The 12,773-nt window shown below is 36.4% G+C and overlaps 1 protein-coding gene across 2 annotated transcripts in view; it reads left to right on the top strand.

The window, feature by feature from the left end:
• The window catches only part of CLTC (clathrin heavy chain), a 78,951-nt gene that overhangs the window by 33,811 nt on the left and 32,367 nt on the right, over positions 1–12,773 (top strand). For both annotated transcript variants that reach the window (XM_006154619.3, XM_006154618.3), the window contains exons 5-13: positions 2,331–2,444; positions 2,761–2,934; positions 4,233–4,430; positions 5,199–5,399; positions 7,641–7,793; positions 8,753–8,875; positions 9,498–9,635; positions 9,878–10,042; positions 10,259–10,439. In XM_006154619.3, the coding sequence (XP_006154681.1) occupies positions 2,331–2,444; positions 2,761–2,934; positions 4,233–4,430; positions 5,199–5,399; positions 7,641–7,793; positions 8,753–8,875; positions 9,498–9,635; positions 9,878–10,042; positions 10,259–10,439 (1,447 nt within the window). The remainder of the gene's footprint in view (positions 1–2,330; positions 2,445–2,760; positions 2,935–4,232; positions 4,431–5,198; positions 5,400–7,640; positions 7,794–8,752; positions 8,876–9,497; positions 9,636–9,877; positions 10,043–10,258; positions 10,440–12,773) is intronic.

The following is a 12,773-nucleotide window of genomic DNA, read 5'->3' as shown; positions in this document are numbered from 1 at the left end:
ATCTGTAGAGAGCGAGTCAGTAAGTAGTACTCATAATCTGCGTTTTAAATACCCTAGTGAATGGATACTGATGGAATGTGGATCATGGATTGAATAACATTAAGTTACAGGTTCTCAACCCTGGCTGTACATTGGAATCACTTGGACAAGTTAAAGTACTTTGTATATTAGAGTTCTTAGTTGCAGACAGCAGAAACAAGGTCTGGTTAATTAGAGCATTAAAAAAATAGTGAAAGGATAGGAGATAAGTTTCTAATAGCTAGGAAGGCTATATAACCACTTTTGAAAAATGAGAAATAAAAGAGAATGGGCAGCAGTCAGGGTCCCAGCCATAAACTATGCCATAAAACTCTGAGTACTACACTGGTAGGTGCCTAGAAATTCAATTTGACTCCTGTTTTCTACTGCCGGCATCTCTGAAGTCTTACTAACTTTGTGTTCCTAGCTCCTTGTTCAAAATCTAATGCAATATAGGCCAGGGTCACATGTCTCTTAGCTTGGAAGGTTTAGGAAACAAGCATTTGGTGAAATGGAAGGCTGGTTCTACCTGCTGTCAAAACTTACAGAGTATATCCCCTTTTCTGTCCCCAGTCAGGAAGAGGTTAAGATTCTGGACAAACCAAAGCAGTTGAACTTGATACTTTATTAAAACATTGTCCTTTTCCTTGGTAAGAAGTTTTTTAAATGAAGAGAAAGATTGCTTAAATATGATTGATTGTCTATAGCTTCTCAGCAGGGAGGGAACATAAGCACAGAGAGGTACAATTCTCCTAAAATTTCACGAGAAAAATCCTTTAACTGAGAAATAATCCTGTGAACGCCTCAATATGGCAAGGATAGAAAAACACTGATGTTTAGATCTGGATTGATAGAATTTAAATAGAAAAGCATAGAGGTTTTAGAGATTAGTATTATCCTCAAGACAAAAGGCCAGAACAGGCTTTAAAAAGTCCTATAGGAAAAATGGTTAGTATCATTTGGATAGTATTTGAAACCTGTTTATAGCTTCTTTTAGGCCTTATTAATATGTAGTACAGTATCTTTTCTAGTCTGCCATGACTTTTGAAGGAAACTCATTTTTTTTTTTAGGATGACTGGTTATCCATAGTGAAGGATAAGACCTTGTAACTTTTATACAGTATTTATCTTGGATAATGGAATTTTTTTCCCCTGAGTTCAGTTTTGACATGACTAAGGAAAATACATAATTCTCTTTCATTAACATCAGCTAACCTTTCTCTTGCCTGGCTGATATGTAGGCATCAAGACATTTTTATACCAAAATATTCTCATCCACTTTATAGGTGTATGTAATTAGAGAAACAGCTCAGGTATGTCCTTTTGTTTTATAGTAGATATATAAGCAAAGAAGAATTTAACAGCTTAAGTTAGATACTTATTTGGAATATTAAATTATAATTGAAAGCTATGAGAACATACCTTTATAGGTGATGTATTACCATTCTGTGCCCTTAATTTCAGGTAGAATATTTGAGGTGTGGTTATTCTAGCTATTCATTGACTTTTTTTTTTTTTTAAGAGAGATTTTTGTTATAAGGCACATTCACTTGCCAGAGAGACAAAAGCAAGAATTCACACTCATTTTCCCCGCCCCCAGGGGGATGGCCATTCTGCAATCCTGTCTCCTCCATTCTCTAGGGATTTTGGGCACACATGCACACGTGCCCACTGTGAGTTTGAAGCCACCCAGTCAGGGGACTCAAACTGTGGTCGACTGTGGGAGTCCAGTGGCGTAACCCTTACGCCATCTGCTGGTCCCTTCGTTGAGTTTTTCAAAATAAATTATTTTGAAATAATATAGATTCATGGGAAGCCACAAAGGAAGTGCAGAGAGAAGCTCTGTGCCCTTTACCCATTCTGTCCCATGGTTACATCACATGGCTGTAGTACAGTAGAAAACTCAGGAAATTCACATTGGTACAGTTATATGGGACTGTGTCATTTAGACATGAATAGATTAAAGATAAATAACTTTCGTCACCACAGATGTTTTCCTCATGATTTTATGTCACACCCATTTCCCCCCTCTCCTGTCATCTCTTATTCCTGTAAACCACACATTTATTCTCCATCTCTCTAATTTTGTCACATCAAGAATATTAGGCCAATGGAATCATAGATTATATGACTGTTCAAGATTGAATTTTTTTCCCCTTAGCATAATGTCCTTTTTATAACTGAAGAATATCTTATGATGTAGATGTGACAGACACAGTTCAACATTAACTTACTATAGGACACTTAGACTGTTTCCAATATAGCTGCTAAAATATCTAGGTTTACATACATTTTTTTTTTTTTTTGAACAGTTACATATCATTGAAGTTGGCACACCACCTACAGGGAACCAGCCTTTTCCAAAGAAGGCAGTGGATGTGTTCTTTCCTCCAGAAGCACAAAATGACTTTCCTGTTGCAATGCAGGTATTTTAACAAAACAAATGGACTTTTAAGATCTCTCTTTTTAGAAATTAATCTAAATACTTCTTGGTCAGTATACTTTAAATGGTGCTTTAAAAAATAGTCTTTCTAAAATACAGTTTATTTTGTGAAACTCTGTAAAATAATACCCTAACTTTAATATGTAAACTGGTTTATTCTAAGTTGTTCAGAATTGTCTTTTTTATCTTGGTTTCATTCAGGTGTAGAATTTTACCATCCTTAAAATGGAATTGGATTGATACAGTTTTTCGGTTTATAGATTCATTATTTTACTAAAGTGTTGATTTTATCTGTACAGATCAGTGAAAAGCACGATGTGGTCTTCTTGATTACTAAATATGGTTATATCCACCTCTATGATCTTGAGACCGGAACCTGCATCTACATGAACAGAATCAGTGGAGAAACCATCTTTGTTACTGCACCTCATGAAGCTACAGCTGGAATAATTGGAGTAAACAGAAAGGGACAAGTAAGGGAACCTTGGAACTTAAACAATAAGATAGCATATTGCTGTTAGCTCTCTTTCAAACAGTGAATGGTAACTTTGGGTTTCAGCGAATAAAACATACCTAAAGGTACAGACATGTATAAATACAAGCTCTCTCTTTAATCCTGTCTCATAGAGAGAAACTATTTGGCATGTGGCCATCTAGGATTATGTTTATGCATCTTTATTATCAAAAGATGTCACTTCATGGAAAGAAACAATTAGGGTGACACTTGGCAGACTATACTTTTTATAGAGGTTTTCTTCCTGTTATTTCCAAGACAGAGATTATCAACCACAGGGGAAAGACTTCTGCTTATATATCATTCCTTAACTCTTTAAAATACTACTAAATATTTAATGTTAAAAGGTGTTATATTGCAGTAACTTTTGTAGGGTGCCTGGAACAATATCCATTTGGATACTTACCAATTAGCTGTTCAGAATTTATATCACGTTTAACAACCCTCTTTACAGCAGCTAGCAAGTAGGTGTTTTTCTGTGTTTTCTTCTTATTTTAATATAATTAAAAATACTCTATCAGGAGGTATCACATTTTCTGAAAAATGGCTAAAATTTAAAAACCTTGGTATTATTATTAGTTATGCCTTTTACTAGTGTTTTTCCAAAGTAGTATTTTCCCCAGAAGTAGGCAAAGTGGGTAGTTTTTTTTTTCCTTTATTCAGTTTATTTTTGAAAAATAGTATGTATATGAAGAGATAGCTCCTCTAGGGAAAAGGAATCTTCCATATCTACCCACCACCACCTCAATTCCATACCTGGTTAGATGCTTCTGCTTTATGCCTATGTAACTTCTGTAGCCTGCCTTGTAACATTTCTACTACTGGCTTATTACTTAAATTACTGGCTTAATTGTCTCAATCACTATTGTTCATTAAGAGAGGGACTTATCCTTGTTTAATTATATTTCTAGTACTAGTCAGTAATCTTTGATGTTGACCATGTTAAGATTGAATAGATGGTGCAAAGCAGAGTTTGGACAATATGAAGTAGGAAGTTATTTATGTTATAAAATGGTCATATTTTAGGAACTCCAAAATTGCTTAGCACTCATGTCATTCATTTTTAAGTCTCCGTAGTCTTGTTTCTCCTAGCCTTTTTTTCCTTTTTCATATTATTTTTTGAATCTTATGGAAGCAAGAAAGCAGCTGTCACAATTTGTAATTTCTTTACCTTTGTGACCCAGTAGCAATGTGCTGTGAACAAATTTGGTATCATTTTATCCAAATGAGCATGTTGCATTATACTTTAAATTGCAGGTTCTGTCAGTGTGTGTGGAAGAAGAAAACATAATTCCATACATCACCAATGTCCTACAAAATCCTGATTTGGCTCTGAGAATGGCTGTACGGAACAACTTAGCTGGTGCTGAAGAGCTCTTTGCCCGGAAATTTAATGCGCTCTTTGCCCAGGGAAATTACTCAGAAGCAGCAAAGGTGGCTGCTAATGCACCAAAGGTAAGCAGCCATGAAAAAGAAGTTGCTCTGATTGGGTTCATGTTAATATTTTTGTTTCTAATATGACTAGAAGAGAAACCTGTTTTTCACAGAGAAGCCTACTATTTTTAGGCTACACTTTTCTTTAGTAGACTATGACAGTTACTTACCAGTGCGTCTAATTGATTAATTACTTTTCTGTCTCGATACTTAGTTAACTTTCTGAAATTCAGAATGTTAGAGGAATATGTCAGTCTACCAAGTTATGATTTACATAGATACAATAATGCTTAGTTACTTAGGTGCAATACTGTTTGACATCAAAAATTATAGCTACTGATATTATTTCTAAAACTTGGGCACTAAACAGATCATGTCTACTTTATGGTAGGTAGAGCTACCACCAAATGAGCTGAATTATTCCAGTCACATTTGATGTTTATGTTGAACTGAATTAATATCTTATATTCCTGACTAGTATTAATTATGAAATTTGAACTTAATTTAATGTGAACTTGGGATAACTAGCTAACACTCGTAGGATTATACTTAATTCTTTTACACATTGGCATTATAATTAAGTTGGCATATTTTTGATTCTGAATAACATTGAACCAGAGGTATGACAGACATGGAATCATCATTGCTTGTGGTCAAAATTTGAAATTTGGTGTTAATAATAGATGGATGGACTCATGACTTTAAGATTAACCTAAGAGGCCTGTAAGTATCAAGTGTGTGATATTTAGCTCACTTTTGAATAGTGTTTAACATTTCTCCTCCTTTAAGGGAATCCTTCGAACTCCAGACACAATCCGTCGGTTCCAGAGCGTCCCAGCCCAGCCAGGTCAGACTTCTCCTCTCCTTCAGTACTTTGGAATCCTTTTGGATCAGGGACAGCTGAACAAATATGAATCTTTAGAGCTATGTCGGCCTGTACTTCAGCAAGGGCGGAAACAGCTTTTGGAGAAATGGTTAAAAGAAGATAAGGTACGTTATTTTGTGTCAACATAATTTTGCTTTGATTGAATCAAACATCATGTTAGCAAGTTAAAATCAGTTGAGCTGCCTCAAAATGTTTCTATTGGTTATTTATTACTTGTAGAAACAAAACAAAACATACATTGCATAAGATACATACACTTAGTTTCTTTTGAAAATGTATTTATTTTTATGGACGTTGAGGTAGGATATCTTTGTTTATGTGTGCTTTTAAATGCTACCTAGGGTTCTTGTTTGGTGATTAGAACTACTAATTTTGAAGGAGGTAGTTATCCTTTGTGTTAAAAGTTTAGTGTAAGATGCTTGCTTCAGTATTTGTCAGTATATGTGGTACTCACTTGTACAAAGGAATATTTTTCTTTTTTTTTTTTTTTTTTGAAGAGAGAAGGCATTTGTGTATTAGAACAAGCGTGGGGAGAGAGACAGGTAGATATTTTTTGACAGGGTCTTGCTGTGTCATGATCTTCCTGCACCACACTCCCAGTCAGCTAGGATCACAGAGGTATGCCACATCAGTCTGTTTCGGTTGGGTGGGGAGCCAAACCTGGCCACCCAGAGGGCCTCAGCCATTGCTTAGCAGCACCCTTCTACTTGGGCCATCACAGCAGGGCGTCTCTATGCCTATTATACTTACTACTCTTTACACAGAGCACATAATGGTATACTGTTTTCTAGAGCGTATTATGTGGTATAGTGACTGAGAATCAAAGCATAGCTGTAATTCATTTGTAAGGCAACACACACATTTATGTAATCCATTAATGTTGTTACTCCTTTCATACCACCCTAAAGAAAGCCTTTCTCTACAAAGGGGTAGCAGTGAATTGCCACCATAGTAAAGAACTGAGGTGGCGATGTTGAAAGTACTTTGAGTAGTGAATTTTTTTTTTTTTTTTTTGAGATGTTTTCACTATAGGGTGCATGCTCGTGCCAGACAGACAGACAGATACATAGAGACAGAAAGCGAGAAATCACCCCCCAGGCGGGATGGTCACGCCACAATCCTTCTCCATTCTCCTCTCGGGATCTTGGGCATGCACACACACGCGCCCAAGTGTGAGTTCTAAGCCACCGGGTCCGGGACGCGAACAGCGGTCAACTACGTGCCATTATGCTAACTGCTGGTTCCCAGTAGTGAATAATTTTTAATGTCATACTTTACAACATTAGTGCATTTTGGTAGATTTTTACATTACTAATTGTAAGTCCTTGTTTCTTGACCCAGCTTCTGGCAATCTTATAGGATACTGGAGAATAGTACTTCAGAGTTGGGATGCTTGCACAGGAATCTCTGCTGAAGAATAGTTACTAGCCACAGTAGTGAATATTTGAGGCCGTCCTAATTATTTAAGATAAGGGAGAATGGAAATAGCTAAGGTAACTGAGCTGACATATATAATAGGGTGAAAGCTGTTTGAGTATTAGCTTTTTTGTGGATAGTCCATTTATGGTAAAAGAGATACTGATCAACTTTTCATTAGTTAGTATGTTCAGTTAAGATATAGAGTATGATAGAACTTAATTTTAGCATTGAATATCTGCTAAGAGGATTGAAGTAACTATTAAAAAATAGAAAATCAACTCTAGTATGTAAGGCAGAAAGAACTCTTTCAGGAAGTTCATTTCCAGATTGGGCATAAGGCACATTGAATAACTCAGAGGAGAGTCTCTCCTGGTATGTTACCTAAAAATGTTAATATTTTTGTTTGTCAGACCTTGTAAAGTTAGAGTGTCCTACCTGACCATCTTAAGTCCAAAAGTCAAGAAGATAATGGTGTTTATTAGATCCTTCAACCGTATAGGTTATACTCAAATTTTAATTATGATATTTATGGTAAGCTTTATCTAACCTGTTACTCCAATATCTTATTTTTAATTTGATAACATGACATGAAAAGTTGCATTGTTGTTGAAAAATCAGGACCATGATTATGCTCTAAAAAATAGTACTTAAAACTCCTAACAAAGGTAGTTGGTAATATAGATAAGCATGAAATCTTGGTAGGTTTTTTTTATCATTGTTTAAGTAGCAGTTATGGAGAATTCTGCTGAGACATTGCTGTGAATACAACAGTCTTTACCAACTACAACCCTTGCATATTTATAATATGTTCTGGGAAATTGAGTAACTACCTGTTATATTAGTTATTATTTATAAGGAAGTAGTATCAATTGCTAATTTTTATAAAACAACTCATGGGTCATTGAACAACTGCTTTTTCCTTTCAGCTGGAATGTTCCGAAGAACTGGGTGATCTTGTCAAATCTGTGGATCCTACACTGGCACTGAGTGTGTACCTAAGAGCTAATGTCCCTAATAAAGTCATTCAGTGCTTTGCAGAAACAGGTCAAGTGCAGAAGATTGTTTTATATGCTAAAAAAGTGAGTTCAATGAAATTAATTCTCAACATGAATTTATTGAAATGTTAAGAGAAAAATTAGCCTATACAAACTCTCAGTTACTTTAACAGTGAATTTTTCTAAATTTTGAATTATTTTTTAAGAAACATAAAAATCTTAGGTTAGCCCTCATATTTAGAAGTCTCACACTGAAAAATGGAGAAGACAATTACTCTTATTTGGTTTACCAAAATTTAAGATTGTGGAGACATGTTTACCATTTTAGAACAAACTTTGAAATGCTAATTCATGGAAAAATAGATAAGCCAATTCTAAAAATTTACATCTGTTTGTTCAAATACGTCATCACCAAGGCTATCATAAACCAAAGTCTAATTATGTATCTTTTTTTATTTAAGAATTATTTTATTTAACTTTTTTTTTTTTTTTTAAATGGAGAGGTTTTTGCTATAGGGTGCATGCACTTGCCAGAAAAGAGAAAGAGACAGAGAGACAGAAAGTGAGAAATCACCTCTCGGGGAGTATGGCCACACCATAATCCCTTCTCCTCCACTCTCCTCTCAGGATCTTGGGCATGCATGCACACGCACCCGTCGTGAGTTTAAGCCACTGGGTCTGGGACTTGAACCCCAGTCGACTACATGGGAGTCCAGTGACATAGCCATTACTCCAACTGATGGTCCCTAACATTATTTTTTTTTTTTAATTTGACCAGAGAGGGACAGAGTGATTGAGAGAGAGAGAGAGACAGAAAGTGACAGCAAGCCGCCAGGTACGGGACTCAAACTGCCGTTGAGCCATGTGGGTGTCCAAGCACCCTTAACCACCATACCACCTGCTGGCCCCTAATTATGTATCTTAAAAATAAATTTATGTTTGCACCAATAGTACTAAACTTAGCAAGATTTTACTATAGGAAAAACCTTCAAATATTGTAAATGAAAATTTGCAGCCTGGCTTAAGTCTTTGTCCATTTGTAGGTCGGATATACTCCAGACTGGATCTTTCTGCTGAGAAATGTAATGCGTATCAGTCCAGATCAAGGACAGCAATTTGCTCAAATGTTAGTTCAAGATGAAGAGCCTCTTGCTGACATCACACAGGTAATGGCATAAAAACATATCCTGACTGAAATGGAAAGAAAGGCTCGAAATGGAAAATGAGGACTGACTTGAAACGACTTTTGAGAAGAATGGGTTAAACTTTCAGTTTGTAGAAGTTAGAACTGTGTTTGCCTATGTGAATAAACCTCAGTGTCTTCCAAGAAGAGCAAATTGCAGATACCACCTATATACAGCTTCAAAACATTCAAAACAATTACCATCTTATTTAGAGATGTCTTTTTAAAATATGGAAGCTATGGGAGTGATAAAGCTGGCAGGATAGTGGCTGCAACTAGGTGAGGGGAGAGGGCAGAGATGCATGTAAGACGTATGAATCAGATATTTTTGCAGTTAATCTACCAGTTTGATTATATTCTGCTATCATATAATATCCTAAAATATTTTGTAGTGGTTTTTACTAGAACTAAAATTAACTGAGTTCTCCATAGGACAAAATCTTTGAAGTGTGAAGTTATATTGGCCAAATAATACTCTTTAAATCAGGTATTTGGGTGTGTGAATTATTTTATATATAAAGAAATAAATCATGCTTATTTGCATTTGTTTATGTCAATGATATCTTAAAATAGTTTTCTTTTTAATTTTTTTTTTTTTTTTGTAGATTGTGGACGTCTTTATGGAATACAATCTAATTCAGCAATGTACTGCATTCTTGCTTGATGCTCTGAAGAATAATCGCCCTTCTGAAGGTCCTTTACAGACACGATTGCTTGAGATGAACCTTATGCATGCACCTCAAGTAGGTGTCTTCATTCTTTAGGCATGTTTCCAACACTTATTTATAATAATTATTCAGAGATCTTCAGGTTATTATTCAAAGCTATCGAGGTGCTTATTCCTTATTCAAGAAAATTTAGCAAACTTTTTTTGTACTCTATTTCCTTTACTAATTCACTGCCGAATCTTACTATGTAATCCGGACATTGAATTAAAATGTAAATGGAGTGGTAAAGTAAACTCATTCTGTTTGTGGTTTTATAGGTTGCAGATGCTATTCTCGGAAATCAGATGTTCACACATTATGACCGGGCTCATATTGCTCAGCTGTGTGAAAAGGCTGGCCTCCTGCAGCGTGCATTAGAACATTTCACTGATTTATATGATATAAAACGTGCGGTTGTTCACACCCATCTTCTTAACCCTGAGGTATTTCAGTTTCTTATCTAACAGATGTGTTAGTTGTGGTTAACTGGTATACTGTTTGTGGTACTGGATGATAGTATTGGGTCATGGGGAAATTCATGACACAGTTTTGCATAGAAAACATGTCATGACTTTTTTGACAACTTAGCAATTTCGTACTACTGTGAGGGTCACTGTTTTTTTCGTTTATTCATTTACTCATTTATTTTTGTCCTCTAGTGGTTAGTGAATTATTTCGGGTCCTTATCAGTAGAAGACTCCCTGGAATGTCTCAGAGCCATGCTGTCTGCCAATATTCGACAGAATTTGCAGATCTGTGTTCAAGTGGCTTCTAAGTATCATGAACAACTGTCCACTCAGTCTTTGATTGAACTTTTTGAATCTTTCAAGAGTTTTGAAGGTAAATAGGAGTTTCTAAGATTTTAAAAAAATTACTCAAGATAGATAAGGTTATGTTTATGATCAGCCTATTAAAAAATTCTGTGGCATGGTGGTTAAGGCAGCTGGATCCCACGTGACTGACTGTGTGGTTTAAGTCCCAGACCTAGCAGCCTAAAAAACATGCTGAGTGTGTGTGTGTGTGTGTGTGTGTGTGTGTGTGTGTGTGTGTCTGTCTGTCTGTCTGTGTGTCTCTGTCCAAAATCCCCAGAAAAGGATGTAGACGGGACTCCCATCACCCCTGGGAGTTGCTTTCTCACTTTTTCTCTTTTTCCCCAACAAGTATATTTGCCCTATCGCAAAAACACACAAAAAAAAAACAAAACAAAGAAAACACACACACACAACAACATGGGGCTGGCAGATGGCGTGGTGATTAAAGGTGCTGGACTCCCACATGGCCGACCATGGTTTGAATCCAAGACCTGGCGACTTGCTTTCTCACTTTCCCCCTCTCTCTCGCTCTGTCCCTCTCTGGTCAAAATAAAATAAATAAAGAAATAAAGCTAAATAAAATAATTCTTAAAAAACAAAAACAAAAACAAATTATTTGTCTTTCTGAAAGCTTAGTTTTATGGGACTTTTTTTCAGTGGGGGGAGTTTTGTTTGTTTGTTTGTTTTTTGTTTTTTGTTTTTTGTTTTTTTTTGCTATATGGCGTATGTGCTCGCCAGAAAGACAGAGAGAGAGACAGAAAGTGAGAAATCACCCCCTGGGGGGATGACCACGCCACAATCCCTTCTTCTCCATTCTCCTCTTGGGCAGGCACGCACGCACATGTGCCCAACATGAATTTAAGCCACCGGATCCAGGACTCGAACTGCAGTCAACTATGTGGGAGTCCAGTGACATAGCCATTACTCCAACTGCTGGTCCAGTTTTATGGGACATTTTAAACTTTATTATTTAACCAATATTGTCAGGATCCTTTTATGTCAGATATCAGGGATATGCAATGAAAAAGACCGTTGACTTCAATATATTATGGGTGAATTAGAGGCAGATTTTTAAGATAAAAACATGTTGCAGGAATCATCTTCTTAGCTTAGTAGTTATGAGAGCCAGGTCCCAGTGCCTCATCATGTGGTTTGAGTCCTGGACTGGTGGCTTGGGAAATATGCCAAATGTGTGCATGCATGTCCAAAATCTCTGAAGGAGGAAAAGATAGAGGAGAAGGGATTTTGGCATGACCACACCCCATTGGAGGGTGCTTTCTCTGTCTGTCTATCTCTGGAGAGCACATACAGGCTCTGGCAATTTGAAAACCAATGTGTTTTGTCATAACTGTATAAGGTGAAGATACTAACAATAATCAGGTATAACAACATTTCATGCTTGTAAGAGGAGACTTCAGTTTGTGGAAAGGTACAATTGAATTACAAGTTTATTTTGGTGTACGAAATTTTGGAAATCCATGTGTGGTGTCTTAATACATATTTTCTGATCTTTGTGAAGACATCTGTCATCTGACTTAATTTTTTTTTAAGAATTTTTAAAAATTTAACTTTACTTATTTTAATGTTGATCAGATAAGGACAGAGTGAGAGAGAGAGAGAGAAAGTGAGAAAGAAAAAGAGAAAGAAAGAAAGCCACCAGGTCTGGGACTTGAATTGTGATCAGCCATGTGGGAGTTCACTGCCCTTAACCACCATGCCACCTGCCGGCCCCTTCATGTCTGACTCTTAAAATGGCAAATGACTCTAGCTAAGAGTATTTTTTGACTTGTCACTATTTAGTAGTTTCTCATCCTCATTCTTGTCTATAGAAATTTGAGGCTGGGTAATTCTTGTCGTTGTGTAGGTGTCCTGTGCTTGCAAGGATATTATTTAGTAGCATCCCTCCCTCCTGTGCACTAGATGCTAGCAGTATTAGTTCTAATAAGGAAGTGTGTCTCCATTGCCTAATACTCCCTGGGAAGAAAATCTCCCCTCGTTGAGAATCACTGTGCAGAGTACTAACGTAATCACAATAAAGGTCTTGCACTCACTAGCTAAACTCTGACTCCCGATTAATCGCCCCCCTTGTAGTACTATAGATGGAATAGGTGAGAGTCTACTAGTTTTCTTAAGTTTCTCAGTTTCGGAATGTTAACTCTGCACTATATTTACACCGTTCAGGACAGTAGCCACTAACCACATGGAGCTATTTAAATTAATTGAAATTAAAATAAAATTTAAAGTTTCATTCTTTAGTCACACTAGCCACATTTCAAGTGTTCAGTAGCTACTTGGCTATTGATAGTAGCTACCAATTGACCAGTGCAGATAACATTTTCACATTTCAGTTCTGTTGGACAGA

Source organism: Tupaia chinensis, unplaced genomic scaffold, assembly GCF_000334495.1.
Source record: "Tupaia chinensis unplaced genomic scaffold, TupChi_1.0 Scaffold000416_1, whole genome shotgun sequence".
NCBI classification, from domain to species: domain Eukaryota; kingdom Metazoa; phylum Chordata; class Mammalia; order Scandentia; family Tupaiidae; genus Tupaia; species Tupaia belangeri.
This window is presented reverse-complemented; position numbering and strand designations above follow the sequence as displayed.